Source organism: Sturnira hondurensis, unplaced genomic scaffold (genome assembly GCF_014824575.4).
Source record: "Sturnira hondurensis isolate 20B ecotype Veracruz unplaced genomic scaffold, ASM1482457v3 Scaffold0008908, whole genome shotgun sequence".
NCBI classification, from domain to species: Eukaryota; Metazoa; Chordata; class Mammalia; order Chiroptera; family Phyllostomidae; genus Sturnira; species Sturnira hondurensis.
The window spans coordinates 2,367,131-2,386,209 of NW_028081539.1; the positions used below are offsets into that span (position 1 = coordinate 2,367,131).

At 33.8% G+C, this 19,079-nt stretch overlaps 1 protein-coding gene across 1 annotated transcript in view; it reads left to right on the top strand.

Annotated features, from left to right (window-relative positions):
- KHDRBS2 (KH RNA binding domain containing, signal transduction associated 2) overlaps positions 1-19,079 on the top strand; it is a 208,382-nt gene that overhangs the window by 160,657 nt on the left and 28,646 nt on the right. Inside the window, exon 4 of the mRNA XM_037056316.1 lies at positions 4,595-4,677. Coding sequence (XP_036912211.1) covers positions 4,595-4,677 — 83 coding nt within the window. The remainder of the gene's footprint in view (positions 1-4,594; positions 4,678-19,079) is intronic.

A 19,079-nucleotide genomic window follows, 5' to 3' on the forward strand; every position in this document is an offset into this window, starting at 1 on the left:
ACCAGCAGACACTTGTCATAAACATTAGTCATTCACAACCCAAGGGAATATTGTCTAATAAAACATTAACATTCTACATTTAGTTTTTGTTTTAATAATATTTCATGATATGTCTTAAAGTTTAAATTATTACAATAAAGTACTTTTGTACTATCATGAGATTAGATATATGGAGTGGGTATGCTGTGCATTTTGTGGTCTAACTCTTTAAGAAGGGAACATATGTTTATAAGAATTAACACTTCATAAAGAAAGTTAAATGTCAAGTTTCTATCTGACCTGTTAATTATATTCAATGACATTAAAGGGCAGCGTTTGCAAATTGCTTCTGCTCCTAGTATTTTAGTGTTTGGTGACAAATTTATGATCTTGACCCTCGTAATTAAATTACTTAATTCTGGAATATTTTATGGTTCTTGATTGCATGCTTGACTTTATTTTCTTTTTCTCTTGATTGTGTTAGAAAATTCCACACTATTTCCTTGTATTTTAATACCCACTGACCTTTTACAGAAAATAAAAACCCAAAATGAGAATAATGACCAAATGCTAAGTGTGTCACTTAGGCCTGTTCAATTTAAAAGTCTTCCAAGAAAGCGTGGTTATAAAACAGAATCAGGGTGGCATTTTATATCACTGAAATTTTCTAAAGATTTTCTCTTGGAAGCCACCATAAATTACTAGCATCACAAGATATTTTTGCTTTCTCTTTAGCTGACAAAGACATGTCTGTTTTATAGTTTCTAATATCAGTATTAGGTTTAACTATACTTCAAATATATATACAAAATGGCAATTTCATATGTTCAAACTTGTTTAAATATTAGCCAAACTATGAGTAACGTAATATTTTAGAAACATGTATTTCTTCAGATATGTGGTGAGAGATGTTCTCAGACATTTTGTGATGATTTTCTTTTCTGCATTACAATAAATCTTCAAAATAAGTCCACAAATGTTGATGAGAAAAACTCTTTATCTAGAAAATAATTACTACATAGTTTATTTACCAATATATTCCTATTTTAGTCAGAATTTTTTGATTTGGCATGTATGATTAGAGTACAAGCAGGTGGAACCAGAAATCCTTTTCACAGCTCAAGGTTAAGAAAGTCCATTTGCGTGGGGATTTTATAACGCCTTTCAAGCAATAAGGTTTTTTTTTTAAAATAAACCTAAGGTTAGTTTTCTTTTTGTAGTGGGATCTTCCCATAGAAAATATGATTATATTTATTGCAGCTGATGTTTGTGTCTTCATTTCTTAGTGATATGAAGACCAATTAAATAAGGGGATAGGGGATTATGTGTTCACGTTGAACATGGTGTAGCCTAAGCTTCTCTCCTCGGTAAACACTCAGAACAATGGTTGTTATTTCCACTGTTGGCTCTGTGTTGACTTCCAGAGCTATAGCTCTAGTGCAGGCTGTCTGAGCTTCAGGCTCCTGATATGCGATTACCCAAAACGATCTCTCCGTGGGTCAAGGTTGTCTGCTATAATTCTATTCACTGACTGCTTGCCTGGGGAGTATTTACTCCTATGGAAGAAAATACCATCAGACAAGAGAGCCTTCACAAGTTTCCATACACAATATCAAGAGTTCAATGAAAAATTACAAAGCATGTTAAAACCAATATAAAATCAACAAAAAAACATAAGAAAAACTAAAGACCCAGGGAATTCAGATGTTGGTGGTTTTTAGTGACTATAATTAACATGTTCAAGAAAATAGATGTAAACGATGGAGCCTAGTCCCAAAATATTTGAAAATGTTTAAATAGTAAGATGGAATTTACAAAATGCAGATCTGTAAGTTGTCATCCCACCGCTTGAAACTTTTTCATGCTTCTTTGCCTGCAGGATACATATAAACTCCCTACCATGTTAGAGGGAAGCATGGTAGAGAGTCCTACCTATTTCTTTAGCCCAACACAACCGTTTAGGAATTCTGTGCTTTAGTTACATCCAACTACTCACAGGTCACCAAACACAGTGCTTTCTTTCCTGTTGCGATGCATTCTCACCGGATGTTCTTGGAAATTGGAATGCTCTCACATCATCCACTTAGAAAACATATATTTATACACAAATAACCACCTCAAGTAAGGCCTTCCCTGAGAAATTCTCCTTAAAACCCCCAGACAGATTTAGAGATCCCTTCCAATGTTCCCATGTCACCAATTACATGCTCTGTTGGAACACTTTCCATTTGTATTTCAATTTTTATGACTGTTAGTCCCCTCTAGTGAGCCAAGAGCAGCGGTATGCTAGAGCTGACTTGTGCTGGCTCACAAGAGCCCTTGTAATATTCTGAAGAATTTCATGAATTGTTAGTTAAACACAGCCATTATTAAAAATTGAATTACTTAAACTAAAAATTAAATTAATTATATTAAAGGCAAAGATAGTTTACATTTGAAAACTAATTATTATCTGATTATTTATGATAATTTATGCTCTAACCAAAATGATATATAATGGTGGTCTCCTATAGTTCTCTCTTTCCAAATCTGTTTTAACAAGATCGTGTTGATTTGAAATTAGCCATTGTAAGAGAATTTATACCAAAGATATAGGAAATTCTAAGAGCCAAGGCTTAATCTTTTATTATAATGATTATACAGACTCAAGAAGACTATGAAGAAATGTTAATAATGTCAATTTAGCTTAAATGCATGTTATATCTATAACCTTTACATTGTGAATAGAACACAAAATTGATCGCTTCTCAGCCTTTTGGCTAAGATCAGGTGTAGAACACAAAATTGAGAAAATATTTTTCTAGTATGTGAAAACCATCATACAATTCAGAGCAAAGTTGTTCACATCACTGACAAATAAGTAAAGTTCTGACGTACATATTGGAGGTTTTCCTTTTACTCGCCAACACAAATGAATATTTCAAGGATTTCTATCTACTCTGTGGTTTTCTGTGTAAGACTTTAAATTAAAGTGTAAGTACGGAAGGAAAATATAAGCCTTCCACAGACCAAATGGTAAAGTTAGCCTTTGTGAGTAGAAACATTATTATATAATCATCATATGAAATATTTCTAATTTAGTGGTGATTTATTTGAGTCAATCCATACCTATACTGGATGAGAATAGGTTTTTGTGTGCTAATTTAAAAATTCAATACGTATTTATCGAGCAAATATTCTCTGGAATACACTATGCTAAGCACCACAAGTATGTAGTCCTTGCTTTACCAGAGTTTGAATTCTAAAAGGAAAGAAAATTATAGGAAAATACAGTGTATGTTTGTATATTCTAAATACCAGTGAGAAAAAAAACACATGGGTATTAGAACTTAGAGGTTAGAGATTCACCATGTGCTAGGAAGGAGCAGGAAAAAACTTCCTGAAGCTTTTGAGATACAAAATGGCCATTAAATCAGTAGCATTTACATAGATGGAAACGACCCCATACCACAAAAGGAAAATATGAGATGGAAATCATGAATAAAAAATTGAAGAACTCTAAGTCAGACTCAGAAAAATTCGTATGTAAATAATAGCATTATATAAAGAGTAAACCAGATGGAGAAGAAATAACATTTTTAAAACATTCTTAATTTGATGAAAATATTAGTCTGCCAATTAAATGAGTTCAAAAGTCTTACTGAATATTATCATGAAAACTTTTACTTTTACACATTTTTTGTTTATAATTCTGAAAAAATAAAAAGATTGATAAACCTCCACACTTAAATGAAGTTATGAATTTGTGGGGTATATAGAATTCCATGTCAGTAAAAGAAACACACCAGGAAAGGTCCAAAAGCAGAAAAACTAAAAGTTTTTTTCAAAAGTAGGGAGTAATCGAGATGAATGGCTGAACCTGAGAGTAAAGCCAATGACCGCCAAGGGGAAATAAAACTAAATGACTCACAGAGTGACTGACCGATAACTTTCTGCAATGAAAAATCCACGTTAGCTTTAAAATCCACTGTTAGAGTTGAGTTAGATAATTCAACTCACCACACAGCGTTATTTTATTTGTGAGATTTAAAACCATAGAATGCACAACAAAGTAAATAATCTTTATTTTGCTTCTTTCTCTTCCTTTTTTTCTTCCTTCCTCCCTCCCTTTTCTTTTTTAAACAATAATAAGTACATTGGTTTTATAGAAAGTTGACTACAGTTTAAGAGTCCTAAATTTTGTAGTTTTAATCTTAATTATAATTACTCTTAATAGGAGAAAAAACTCTCAGTGGAGTTGTAACAAATATGTTACCACTACCATTAGGTTATCACAGATGTATTTATCTACTCATAATGTTTTAAATAGAAAAATTATTTTGAATTTCTTAATTGTCTTCATTATTAGTGATCAAAATTCTAAATAAATCCTAGAGTAAGTATTGCTACTTTAATGATATGCTTGCTGAGTTTAATTATTAAGTACTAATATTCAATCCATGCAATATTATTCAAAGCTATGTAGAAATAATTAGTCTAGTAAAACCTGACACAGTATAACTCACCAAACATATAAACTAAATCAGGGTCACATGATATAAAGTTTCAATAAGAAATGGCATCACAATTAATCAGACTGATGGCTAATGAGTCTTTCTACTATCTTCTGCCTCAGGGGTATGATGACGGCTTTGGGGGTGAATATGATGACCAGACCTATGACACATATGACAACAGCTATGCCACCCAAACTCAAAGGTAAGGCATTTGCTGTCTAAAGCGCATCCTTCCCAGTATTATTTCTAATCTTGTTATTTTTTTCTTGTATCTGAATATCAGCTATGTTATGTGAGAGTTTCTAGTAGTGGTTTTTCTCTGTTGTCCTTCTGTGTTATTAAGTTGTTTAGTTAGACTGTGAGAGATGAAAGATAATAACTTATAATAGTAGTGTGTGCCCTGGCTGGTTTACCTCAGTGGATTGAGTGCAGCCTGTGAACCAAAGGGTGACTGGTTTGATTCATAGTTTTGATTCATTATTTCATACAATGCAAGATGGGGGCATAGACAGGGGACACATAGATTGCCCCAGACAATGGGAAGTTCATTCAACTAGGGAAGTTCATAGAACACTCCTAGACATGTGATTATTTGGTTGAGAATTCAAAACACAACAAAAATAGAAGGAAAAAGATTATTTCAGGAAAGTGAGAAGTGTGGGCAATGCAACGGGATGAGGTGTGTGCATAAAGGTAAATATCTTTATAAAACATTATTTTTAGCCCTGACTGGTGTAGCTCAGTGGATTGAGTGCTGGCCTATGAACCAAAGGGTCACCAGTTCAATTCCCAGTCAGGTCACATGCCTGGGTTGTGGTCCAAGGCCCCAGTAGAGGACTCATGAGAGGCAACCTCACACTAATTTTCTCTACCTCTCTTTCTCCTTTGCTTCCTCTCTCTCTAGAAATAAATTTTAAAAATCTCTAAAAAATTTGAAAAACTAATGTGTTATTTTGAGACATGATTATCATAACCAATCAACTCATTAACATACCCATATTTAATGAAATGTTATTTTTAAAGATTATTTGATTGAATTCATAATTAAGACAACAATGAGCCCAGGCTGGTGTGGCTCAATGGATTGAATGCTGGCCTGCAAACCAAAGGGTTACTGGTTCAATTCCCAGTTAGGGCACATGCCTGGATTGCAGGCCAGATCCCCAGTAGGGGGCCTGTGAGAGACAACCACATGGTGATGTTTCTCTTCCTCTCTTTCTCCCTCCCTCCCCCTCTCTCTAAAAATAAGTAAAATCTCTCTAAACTTTTTAAAAGATAGCAACACTGAGTACAAGTCACTTTTTCAATGTAGCTATTTTTCCCTAAAATGTAATTTGTAAAACAAAAGATAAAGAGATATTATTAGTGCTTTGAAAAGAGGAAAATTCATAAGACACCTCAATGAATCAATAATACTTTTTTTTCTGTTCTGGCTGTTGTAGCTCAGTGGATTGAGCATGGGCCTGCGAACCAAACAACTGTGGTTCGATTCCCAGTCAGGACACATGCCTGGGTTGCAGGCCAGTTCCCAGCGGGGGACGTAGAACAGGCAACCATACATTGATATTTCTCTCCCTCTCTCCTTCCCTTCCCTTCCCCTCTAAAGATAAATAAAGTCTTAAAAAATAAAGAATACCTATCTCTCTTGATGGGTCTCTAAATGATTGTTGAATATATATCATTAGATTGACTCACAATTTGTGATATCAATAAATTTTTACCTTTTTTAAAGTCAAATTTACTTAGGTATTCTTTACAGACACTAAATTTTGCCCATTGAGGATACAGCTGTGTAAGTTTGGCAAAGGCAAGCCACCCAAATTAAGATGAAGGGCATCTTAATCAGCCCAAGATGTTTCCTTTTCTCCCTTGACAGACAGCTTTTCAACTGAGGCCTTGGAAGCTACGGCTTGTTTGTTGCCACTGCAGTTCTACCTCTTCTAGAATGTCGTATAATTAATATAAAGCCAGACAACATGTGGCCTTTTGAGTCTTATTTCTTTACTTAGCAGAATGCATCTAGTATTTATTCATGTGGTGCATATCAGTGTCCTGTTTCTTGTTATTATTGTGTGGTGTTTTGTGGTAACGATGTACCACAGTTCCTTCATTCACCAGCTAAAGGACGTTTGGATTGTTTCTGTATTTTTTGCAATTATGAATAAACATAAAACATATGCATTTTTAGAAAAATCAATCTCAAGTTTTTTTCTGAATTAATTATTTTTTCCTTAGTTTCAGATATCATGAAAAATTTGGAGTCCATATACTATTAGTTGATTCTCCCTATTTGTGATTGATAGAAATCAATATAACTCCTTGTCACAAAATCATTATACACTTGATCATTTATTGATCAACTTTATTGGCACCCAAAGAAGTTTGGTTGATTTTTAAGTAATATTTGTAGGAGAGAAGATGACAAAGAAAGAAAGAACTATACGGTCACTGTGGGGGGAAGGGAATCTACGTGTACTGCGTAAGTGTGATTTTTTCTTGGCCTGAGGGACAGTGTAAGGAAAGAGGTCAAAGGCAGTTCTATTTAAAGAGAATACTGTAGGTGGTTAGGAGAAACATGAATTTGAATTGATACCTTTAACGCTAAATATAACATGAGATACTGTTATGGAAATGACCATCTTCAACTTTGAGTAACTGGTGCATTTATAGTAGGTTAAGTAGAAAAGCCATCATGAACTAAGAATGTTTACTGTGGGTAATATCTTAATTGTCCTAGTTACCCTATTGGAACACAGCACAGATATTGAGGAGTAGGGAAAGCTTTGCATCGTATCACAGACACTGAATACAGTGGTATTTGCAACTTGGCTACATATTTGAAACAACTGATAACATTTTCAACTAAATAGCTAGTACATCACTGCACGCTAGTACATAAAAAATAGTGTTAATAAAATTTCTTAACTTGTTTCAGAAACTGGTAGAAAACATGATCAACACATACTACAAACACAACTAGAATGTACAGCTCTGTAGAGTTAGTTCACCTTGTAGAGATTTTGGAATAATTTTCTGAAAATGAGAAAGTATCTACATCTTTCTTCCTGTTTAATTTGAATGGGCTTAACTGACTCTAAGGGAAGAGGAAGAAGAAAATTGAGAGTTAGAATAATTTATCTTTACATATTTAAAAAGTGAGTACTAAAATAATTTAACATAATTATGTTTGAAAAGTGATGGCAATATGGAATAATTCCAGAAAAAATTTATCTACTTTAAATAAAGTATGATTTATATGTAAAAGAACACTTTCTATGTGCTTCTGCCATCTTCTCTTTTCCCTTTACTACCCAATCAATTTTCCAGGACTAAATGCCATGCCCACTTCTAGATCTAGCTCAAATCGAACTCTTCTGAAAAGTCTTTCCTTAATCCTCTTTGCAATGAATAATTTGTTTATGCCCTGAATTCCAGTAGCACCATACCTTTTTTCTCTGTGGTACTTTCTATCTCTGTCTTATGTCGGGATCATTTGTGTACATGTTTCTTATCACCCTTACTACTTGCCCAGAATCCTTGTCTGATCCCCTCTCAGTCCTTCACAGTATCTAGCACTGAGACTGTCATGGGCTGCGTAAATTCAGTAGATGACTGTTGAATACATGAATGTCAGACCTAATGTGTACCTACACTAAGAAGATTTAAAACAAGAGCCTCATCCCTCAAAAAGAAAACAGTACTCTGAATTATATGTATCATATTGACTGACAAAATATTTATGTGTTTTGAGATACCTTAGTGCTAAACAAGAAAGGGTAAAGAAAGCAGGTCATGGAATTAGTTGTAATGATAACCACTATTCTGTATTATAATAAAAATTTTTAAAATATTTTATAGTCCAATAATTTTAAAATAACTGTTTTGGTAAAAACATATTTTCAATACTAGTGTAGTGTATGGCACATTAAGGGTTCTCAGTAAAGATTTGTTGAATAAATGAAATAAAAAAAAATAAATGCACTAATGAACGAATGAATAAAATTAACACTATTATTTCAAAAACTATATGGAAAAAATTTTAACTAAAATATTAGTGTATAATACAAGTGGATTACAAATACTGAGAAATGTTATTGCAAAATGTATTAAATCTGTACTTTTAGATTATTTCTATTGATCCAACTATGCCAGCAGATGACAAGATTAACAGTGCGGTTAAATAAGCACTTACTATATAATTAGGGGTGACCGAAAGTATACTTACCATACAGTGCACTTATTTTTAAATTTTTTTAATCATTTTAATATTTGCCCCTAATAATTTGTTTGAGAAAGAATCATTTGCAAACTGTGTGTATATTTAAATAAATGTAAGTGAAACAACTACTATAGGATAGTTCACTTTTACAAGAATCAGCCTATAATTGTTGCTTTTTCAAATGGTAGCTCTTTATTTGGACTTCAGAAAGTATGATTTGGATTTGTGGAGAAAGTTTCTGAAGAAGTGGAGTAAAGAAGACAATAGGAGCATAAAACTTCTTCACTTACAAACAGCTATTATTTTAGCATTGTCATGGTCAAAATCAGAAGAAATACTGATTTAAAATCTTGAAGGTAAGACAATAGCTTATGAATGACTTAGCAGAGCTAAAATGAAACATAAAAATCTTTAGAGAAAATGACCTTTAATTGACCAGATAGCATAGGTGAATATAGAAATTGTGGAGATTATAAAGTAGAATAATTGAATGAAATTATTTAGGTGCCTAAATGAAATAATTATATCATGTTCAATAGAGAGTCTAAGGGAAGTTCACAAGGTAACAACCCTACAGAAGTTCACCTGGAGTTCAAGAGCTATAACAATATATGTTAATCCCTACCTTTCTTGTAAGATGTCTTTAGTTCTGGAACATTTCAATGGAACACAAAAGGAATTTCACTGAAGATGCTTTAAGAGGCAGCTCAACTAACGATCTAGTGAGGACTGGTCTCCAACCATCATTTTTTCTTGCTCTGTGCCCATGACAAAAAAAAGTGAAGAAATAGATTGATGAGTTTATCATGCAATCTTCAAATTACAGGACAGGACCACAGTTGCCAGGGAAACTCAATGACTTGAAGTCTTTGCCTTAAGACAGGTTACATCCTGTGATTTACACTCTTAGTTGGACCAAATCTGATGCCTGATTTTTAATGCACCCTTCAAAGTCCCTAATATCTTCAGAGATTTTCTGAAATTATATAAATTGGGAAGGTTTTACCGACCAATTGGTTTTTCTCAATGCCCAAATTTTAACCAAGAATTTATGTCAAACCAAAGCATGGATGTAGAAGAGGATAATTTTATGTACAGTACTTAAAAACAAATAGTAATATTGCAAATGAAGGTCAAAAGATCTATTCCAATCTTTAATTCTAACAGCAATTTAATTTGGATGCAAAATGTTGAGAATTTATAATTTTCCAGTGTATAACTTTTTAACTACAGGTTGGTATAATAAGCAAAATGTCAAAGTGGAAGCTTTTACTTTCTTTGAAGCCTGAATCAGATGAGACACTCACACAACCTAGGAAGACACTCCACTTTTCTACAGGTTAATGAAGGGATGTTCTGAGAGTGCAAAGATACTCCTCCCTCGCTCAGGTAGTGTAGTCGTCCCCAAAGTATTCCCAGATGAACACCCATTTGAATATCTGTGTGGATATCTATACCAGGGTGTACACAGCAAGGAAATAAATGAGACTCTTAAGTTGGGATAATTTGGGAAGAGTGTAATAAGGGAAATACTTCAGGGGCAGAGTACAGTGAAACCACAGGGACTAGTTTCCCTGGGGCAAGGTATTTGCCACCAAAACTGGGAATGAAACATACAAAGCTGTCAGAAAGTCCTATTGGGAGCTGATAGAGAATGGCAACCATGGCCATCTCACCAGGAGGAAGCTCCAGGAGTTAACAGCCCTCCCTCATTCACCTCTCTCCTTCCAGTCTTTTACCATTGCTCCCATTGGCTGAACCCATTCAGAGTCAGAGGACAACAGACCCCATTGATCAAACTGTCATCCCGGAGTTTAGGGAAGGATCAAGAGAATAGTACCAGTGGGGAGCCCAACTTCCAAAATTTTTATTACACCCCCAGCAACTAGTAATTGTACATATCAGTTTCAGTTACATGAAGATATAAACAATGACATGAAATCGTTGTGGAAACAGTAATGCTTTTAAGTGAATTTGTGTTTTATTAATGAGAGAGTATCTATATACTTAAAAAAGACAAAATATGCAGTGAATACACGGGTTCTTGGACCCCCTTGCACAGCTTCTCAGCTCTTCAAGATCAGAGCCCACCCAGTAGGAACCTGCGTTGCTCAGAGGCCTGTCAGAACTAATGACACACACAGCTACATTAGCTTTGTGCTGGCCACTGTGCTGATCATTTAGACCATTTTATCTCATTTAATCCTTGCAACATCTGACATGGAGGAAAAAATAAAGCTTAAAAATATTAAGTAACTTTCAAGTTCATTTAAGTAGTAAATGTTGTATTCAAAATAATATCTGCTGAGTCCAGAGGCCAGACAGAAAGCCTAATAAACACTGTCTGAAATCTAATTCAATCTACTGATTCAACAGGTTTCTGTTATGTAGCTGAACATGCCAGAGGGAGTATGCATTTAATATACTAAGAATGTAACAAGCTATCTGCATGCTTCCCAAAGGGCTCTGACAAAAAGATCAGTCTGTGCAAGAAAAAAATGAAATTATTTTACACTAACTACTGTTTTTAGGCTATAAGTTTAATGTGATAGTAAGTCTACAGAAACCCTTCTGATGAAAAATTAAGTGTAAGTCACTGCAGTTACCCAGTAATTTAATAAAAGTTATAATATTAAGTGTATAACAGATTGTCCTGTCCATTTAAGTGGTGTTATTTGCTATAAAGTGACTCACCCTCATCTTGTAATTCAATTCTCTTATATCTCAAACTATAGTCAATGTTAAGATTGAATTTACAATGGTTTTTGAATTTGAGATCTTTCCTACAGTTACCATACAAGTTAGCTGTATTTTCTTGCTGTCTACAGCCTCTGCATACATCAAACATGAATTTGGTATTGTTTATTTTATTTTTTTAAAGATTTTATTTATCTTTAGAGGAGAAGGGAAGGAGGGAGGGAGAGAAATATAAATGTATGGTTGCCTCTTGTGCATCCCCTGCTGGGAACTGGCATACAACCCAGGCATGTGCCCTGACTGGGAATTGAACCACGGATCCTTTGGTTCGCAGGCTTGCACTCAGTCCCCTGAGCTATGCCAGCCAGGGCTGGTATTATTTATTTTTATGTCAAAGAATGAGAAACCAGCCCTTGATACACACTATTTTTGTTGTTTTTCTCATCTGACATATTTTAGGCATCCAAAATAGCTATTGTTAATTTTAGAAAAGAAACTATGTTTCCTCAAATTATTCATTATGTATTCAGTGTTATGTAATGTTCTATTAATTTAAGGTTAATTTTGATAATAACTAAACTACATGCCTAGTCAATTTTTATTTAAAAATTTACCATTAGAGTACTTTTATAAGACTTTATGGAGAAGAGTTATAAAAAACCTTTTCCCAAGTCATTGGTGTGGCAAGTCTCCCAAGTGAACTTAAGGAAGTGTCCCTGTTAGTGACTGAAACCTGCTTAATAATTTATTAAGATCAGGACATGTCATCCTACGAATCGTTTTTCCTCATCAGAATAGTGCCGACCTGAAGATACACCTAAACAAGAAACAGGATGGTATCGGGCAAAATGTCTCCCAGACGCTTCAGACAGCCAGTTAAAGGCAACAATTTGATTTCAAGCTTTTGGACTTATATTTGGTATCCAAGTATAAATAACAGTAGGCTTATATAATATTCAGTTAGATTGAATTATAGAAAGATTGTGTAAAGGAAGCAAGAAAGATATTTGAAGGACAAGGCAAGGAACACTAGACCAATCCTAAAGTCAGTTTGTAATTAAAATAGCTACAATACAGAGTAGGTATTATATGAAGGTATCTACATTATCAAATGAGGTGGACAGTTTTATCCTCATGTTACAGATAAAGAAACTAGGGCTCAGAATGTTTACCTTGCCCAGTACTTTAGAGCTTAGTAGGTAAAAGGCCCAACCTTTCAATTGATCTCTGACCAATGCCATATTACTTCCCAAACACTTTACTCTATTTTTAAAATATTTCAGCTTATTAGGAAACTCAAACTGAAGTAACATCTCCTTTCCTATAATCTCTGTTTATATACATTGATCACTAATCAGCTTTGTGAAGCTACACATAATACATCGAGCTTTCTACCACATACCAGCCATTTTTTGTGTGAAGATAATGTCCCTCAATCAATATCCATTCAGAGTTTGAGAGCTCATTCTTAGCTATATATAATTCTTCACCTTCCTGTGCTCATGCCCTTTGCCTATGACTTTCCAGTCCCTCCCAAGAAAGAGGTAGAGTACGGTGGTTTCCTGACTCCTCACCATCACGTATCTTGCCTTAGCAAAGAGAATGATGCCACTTCTTAGCCTACATGGAAAGAACGCTATGAGTTTCTCACTTTCCCTCTTGCCATTGCCGTGAGAAGAGCTTCACCCAGTAGCTGCCAAGGAACCCTCAGTCTGGGTTCCGGAATGAACCCATGGGAGGCCAAACCTAGTGAGGCCAAGCACAGCTCCATCCAAGCTTTGAGCAGAAACCCCAACCTAGATCAGCGAACCTCCAACCCAACCAAAACACATGACCTAAATAATTACTTGTTGTGGTATGATACTAATATGTTGTACTCATTGTGGAACATTACTGTACCAGTAACCAGACATTATCCAGGGTGAATATCCAGATGGACATGGTTTTCTTAAACTTTTCCTGGCACATTGTCATCCCTATTTCTCCAAATATCCTAATTGCTCTCTTCTAAAACCACCCTAGTTGTCCAAGTGTCCGTTGTAAGCTGTGGCACAGTGATCTTGAGGAACATTATTATACCAGGTGAGGGTTGGCCGGTACAAAGAGATGGCATCGTTTCATTTTGTGCTTCTTGCTTTAAAGCCCTTCAACATTGTTGAGTTTTATTTGATTTGTTTTCAACTGAAAACCTAGGTTCTTTCTAAATGAACTGCTGTCAAGCAAGTTCTAACACCATCCTGCACCTTTACACTGATTTTTTAAAATTTAAACGCAAAAATATAAATTTATCTTTCTGACAGTTTACCTTTTTGTTTAGACCTATTAATTTGTAGCTAAGATTTAAAATACTAATTCTTAAAGCCAGCTTGTTAGTTATACTTCCTAGCATATCTTCTGTTTCTTTATCAAGTACTTTTTAAAAAACTGTTGGCAAACAGTACCAAGGACAAAGTTCAGTAGCAACATTTAAATTGACATTGACCACTAATTACAAATCTGTCAGAACAGTTGTAAACATAGTCACAAATCAGCATGGGTGCACTGTCAGCCAGTTTGCTGATCATTCACAAAGGAATTATGTAGTATTTTAAAATTACTTGTTTACTTAATATTCAATGAATGTCATTGTCCTGGACCTGTATGTTCAAAACAAGTAAGAGCCCAGATATTGGTTTATTCACAAGTAGTACATCAGAAACACAGAAAATAAAATTGCAGATTTCTGGGCCCCTGCAAGTGATTCACACTCTTAAGAACAGGGCTCAGGAATTTGCATTTTTAGCACAGTGCCTTATGGTGCTTATATATACTAGATATTAAGAATCACTGTGCTAGAGAAAAAGGCAGGGTTTTTTTAAAGTCTGGTACAATGAGAGCTATTCTACATGAAGATATAAGCGAGATATTATAGAAGGCTGGTGGTGAGGGGTGACATCTTGCCTGGGAGGCTGGGTAAAGCATTAATAAGAAGCTGACCATTGAGCTAAATCCCGGGAAGAGATATATACTTTTGAGGTGAAGAAGTAGAGTAAGTTCCTCTGGATAGAAGGATAACCATGATCAGGGGTATAGAGTCATGAAAGGACCTATGACTCCAGGAGGCACTCCACATGTCAGGGTGTAGGGTATGGTAACAGGGAGTGACAGGGAAGAAACTGGACAGGTCATTAGAACATAGAAAATATACTTACTTCTATATTGTATGAAGGAATTACCACCCACAGACTATTAGAAAAGACATTAAAATTCATAAACACAATTCAGTTCAAAGCATGCAACAATAGCAGTGCATGGTAGAGCCTCACCTGATTTAGTTATATTAAGCTGAGAGTTTCTGGATGAATGTGGCCTTTTTTCTTCACACACACACACACACACACACAAACTTTTCAAATTGAAATTATTATTATCAATTCATATATTCTTTCCCCAAACTTTATTTCATTTACTTAAATTTCCAACAGCTAGTGCATGAGGAATAATTCTTTAATAAATAAGAAGTTATCCTGGGACATTATGCAGCACAGGTGAGATTCCATTTTGTGATTTGAATGGAGAAACATATAAATTACCGTTAACACATAGTAATAGTGCAATTAGCACCAGTGAATTCAATCTCAAAGTCAACTAAAATGGTGAAATAATTAGAAAATGTGTTTGTGTTTATAGTACTAAAACCTTGCTGATACTCATGAATTATGAGTCAACCAAAGAAATAATGTGTATGCAATTAAAATTATGTCCATTTCAAACTAGGGTTCAATAGCTTCTGTGTATTTGTACCAAAGGCCTGTAACAGTTCATTTAATAATATCTTGTACCAGTGAGCTCAATTAATCAGCCAGTTGAAAGTCTTAATTATAGAAAACATTGCTATGTTTAAATTAAAATTCCACAGAGTAAAACAGAAGATTAATGCTTTTGTTATAAGATTGCTCACCCCTCATTTATGTAATAAAGGTTAAAAGTAAGCAAAAATACAAGCTGAATTAGAAAAATCGATTAAAGAATATCTATGAAAAGACATTATTTACAGAAATGTATGTGCAGTGTTGAAGCCAAAAAACAAGAAGAATATATTTAAGTGCATTTCTCTTTCATTTGGGGCATGAAACTGCATTCTCAAAACATCTATTTTCCATAAAGGACATCATTGCTAAGCTGATCATAATTCTATCCTAGATGCCTTATATAGATCATCTGTCTTGATCCTTAATCTATGAGCAGAACAAATATGTCACTTCCCTCGTGAATAATCAGCTTATATTTCATCCTGTGAACATTAAATTCCATCAACTGAAACTTAAGAGGGCATGTATGGTTATGTCATGTTTCAGAATATTTCAAGAAGATGAAATCTCTATCAGCACTGCAACCTTTATGAGTATGAAAAAGAGGAGTTTTATGTCTATGCCTTCATTGATTGGTCAGTCTCCCATTATTAGTATTTATTGAGTGTCTGCTCTGTACCAGGCAGTTCCCACGGGACTGTCACAGGTTATCTCATTAATACTTGTGGTAGATATCATTATTGCTATATTAAAGGTGATGAAACTGGAGTTCAGAGAGATTAAATGATTTGTCCAAAGTGCACACTCAATGAAAATAGCAGCTCTGAATTTAAGTTCAAATACTTTTTCCTTTGTATTTTGTGTATCTTTCCTAGAAGAATACTGATTTACCTCCAAATGGATGAGAATAGAGGCTTTACTGTTCTCCTTCTGAAATTGCGGACTGTTTCTTTCTCATAATGCATTCTGTCTCATAGTGAGTCTTTGAGAGATTTGACTTTCTCAAAACGAACTGGCCAGACAAATTATTGTGGTGGGTCATTGCATTTATCTACCTATACACTATCTGTCTATCATCCATCTATCTATTTATCTATCTATCCATTTATCTTTCTGTTTATCTATCTACTTATTCATATACCTATGTTCAATATATATAGTTTACTAGTTAATTTTGAAATACACAAATTTATATTTATTCAAAAACACAGCAGTTCTGTATCTGTGTGACACTATTGGTTGAATGTGATAAATAAATAAATAAATGATTCAACAGAAATTTTCAAAATTATTTCAAAACTATATATGCTATCTTGATGGAATTTTAAAGACACCTTAGAAATGCAGAATCTAAAGAATTGATCTTTTTCATTGTTATAACTCTGTGAGAACCACTGATATTAAAGCATGAAAAAGGGTATTTACAATTTAGTTGAAACACTTACACACAAGAAGAACATATTTCATTCAGCATTGTTCAATGCAGACAAATTATCAAAGTATTTCAATTTGTAAATAAAAGCTTATAATGGAGTTTCATATCTTTTAAATCTATTCTGATTATTCCTATACTAGAATTCTATAAAATAAAAGTTATAGAGGAGAATGTAAGGCTTCAGTGTACTTTGTTTTTATACCAAGTTTTTATTTACTGACAGTATAAATGCAATGATAATGAACTTTCAACAAAGCAAATGATCATATATGTGCATACTAATTTTTAATATCAGGAAGGTTAACTTGTATGTTTTAATTCTCCAGTTGTCCTCAAAATAAATGTTACAATTCCTGAATGAATATGAAATATATAAAATATATACACATAATGGTGGCTAAGTAATTTAAGCTCTACATTTTTAATTTTTAATTTCTTATTTATTCCACTGGTACCTGTGATTTTAATCTGAAAGTAGAGGATTAAGGATTTTAATTCTTAATTAAAATTAAGAGAGACAGAGAGAGACAAAGAGGTGTTCACTCATTTTTAACAGTTACACAAAGGCACAGAAACACACATTTTCTTTCCAATGCTTTATCCTTATAATTGGTTTCACCTAATTGTGTTTCATATTTGTCTGCTTTAATAATTTACACTATTTCATTTCAAAACTTTGAAACCAATTGGTAATAGCCCAATAAATACTATGAGTCTCCTATCTACTTATGGAACTGAGCATGACAGTGGATTCAAAGACCACTGCTTATTTGTGCAATTTAGTTATCAAAATTTAAGATTTCTTTCAAATAAATTAGTGTTTTTCTAAATTACTATGTTACTTAAATTGAATTCAAATAATTAGCTTCTAATATCTGCATGAAAATGTACATTTTTAACCTTTACAATACTGTAACTGGTACTCTGAGACAGTTGTGCTACTTGACATTAATGTGGGGATTCTTTTATTTTTATATTGGAAATTTTTTCCTAGAAGTTATATAGATATGTGATCAGTGAAGTCTGGAGAAAAGATCTGACAGAAAAGATGTACAATGCAGACAGAGAGAGAAGTGAGCTCAAGACACAGCCTCAGGAAAGACTATACTTAACATTTGGCTTGGAAAAAAATCTGTGCCAGCTGCCCTTGTCTCCCCAGCCTCATCTCTGTAACTCACCTCTGCAAAGTGCCCACTCTCACCCCTTTTATTTAACACACTATTGGAAGTCTAGTCAGAGCAATTAGGCTAGAAAAATAAATAAAGGGCATCAAAATTGGAAGGAAAGAAGTAAAAGTGTCACTACTTGCAGATGATAGGGTAAGAACTCCATCAAAAACTGTTAGAACTAATAAACAAAATCAGCAAAGTTCCAGGATAAAAAATCAACATGCAAAAATCTGTTTTATTTATGTACACTAATAATGAACTATCAGAAAAAATAAATATTAATAATACCATTTATAATCCTATTGAAAATGGTACCTAGGAATAAATTTAACCAAGAAGAGGAAGCACCTGTATATCAAAAGCTATGACATGTTAATGAAAGTAATTGAGAAAGACACAAATAAATGCAAAGATATTTCACTCTCATGGAGCATAAAAATCAATGGTTAAAATTTCCATACTACCCAAAACAATCTACAGATTTAGTGCAATCTCTATCAAAATTCCAATGACATTGTGGTTCAGGTTTGGACCACAAACCTGAATATCCAAAACAATCTTGAGAAATAAGAACAAAACTGAAGGCATTATACTCTCTCATTTCAAATAATATTTAAAAACTATAATAATCAAAACAGTGTGGTATTGATATAAAAAACAGATCAATGGAACAGCATAGAGAGCCCAGGAATAAATTCACATATATATGGTCAATTTAGTGAAACTTGACCACCATCTTATACTATACACAAAAATTGTCTCAATGCATCAAAGCATCAAAAATTTGACTCAATGCATCAAAGACTTGACTATAAGACTTGAAATCCTAAAACTCCTAGAAGAAAGCAGAGACAGTAAGCTCCTTAACATTGATTTTGGAAGTGATTCTTTTAAATTTGACACCAAAAGCAAAAAAAAAAAAAAGATGGGACTACATCATACTAAAAAGTTTCTATACAGCAAAGGAACCATCAACAAATAAAAAAGCAACCTACTGAACCAGAGAAAATATTTGCAAATCATATATCCGATAAGGGGCTAATGTACAAAATGTATAAAGAAATTATACAACTCAACTGCAAAAAAGCATAAACAGTTCAATTTAAAAAATGGATAGAAGAGAGAAAATATTCACCAGTACATCTGATAGGAGGTTAATATCCCCAATTTATAAAGAACTTACAAAACTCAACACCAAAAAAACAAGCAACCCAATTGAAAATTGGGCAAAGGACCAGAGTAGATATTTCTTTTAAGAGGGCATACAGGTCGTCAATAGACATAAGAAGATAT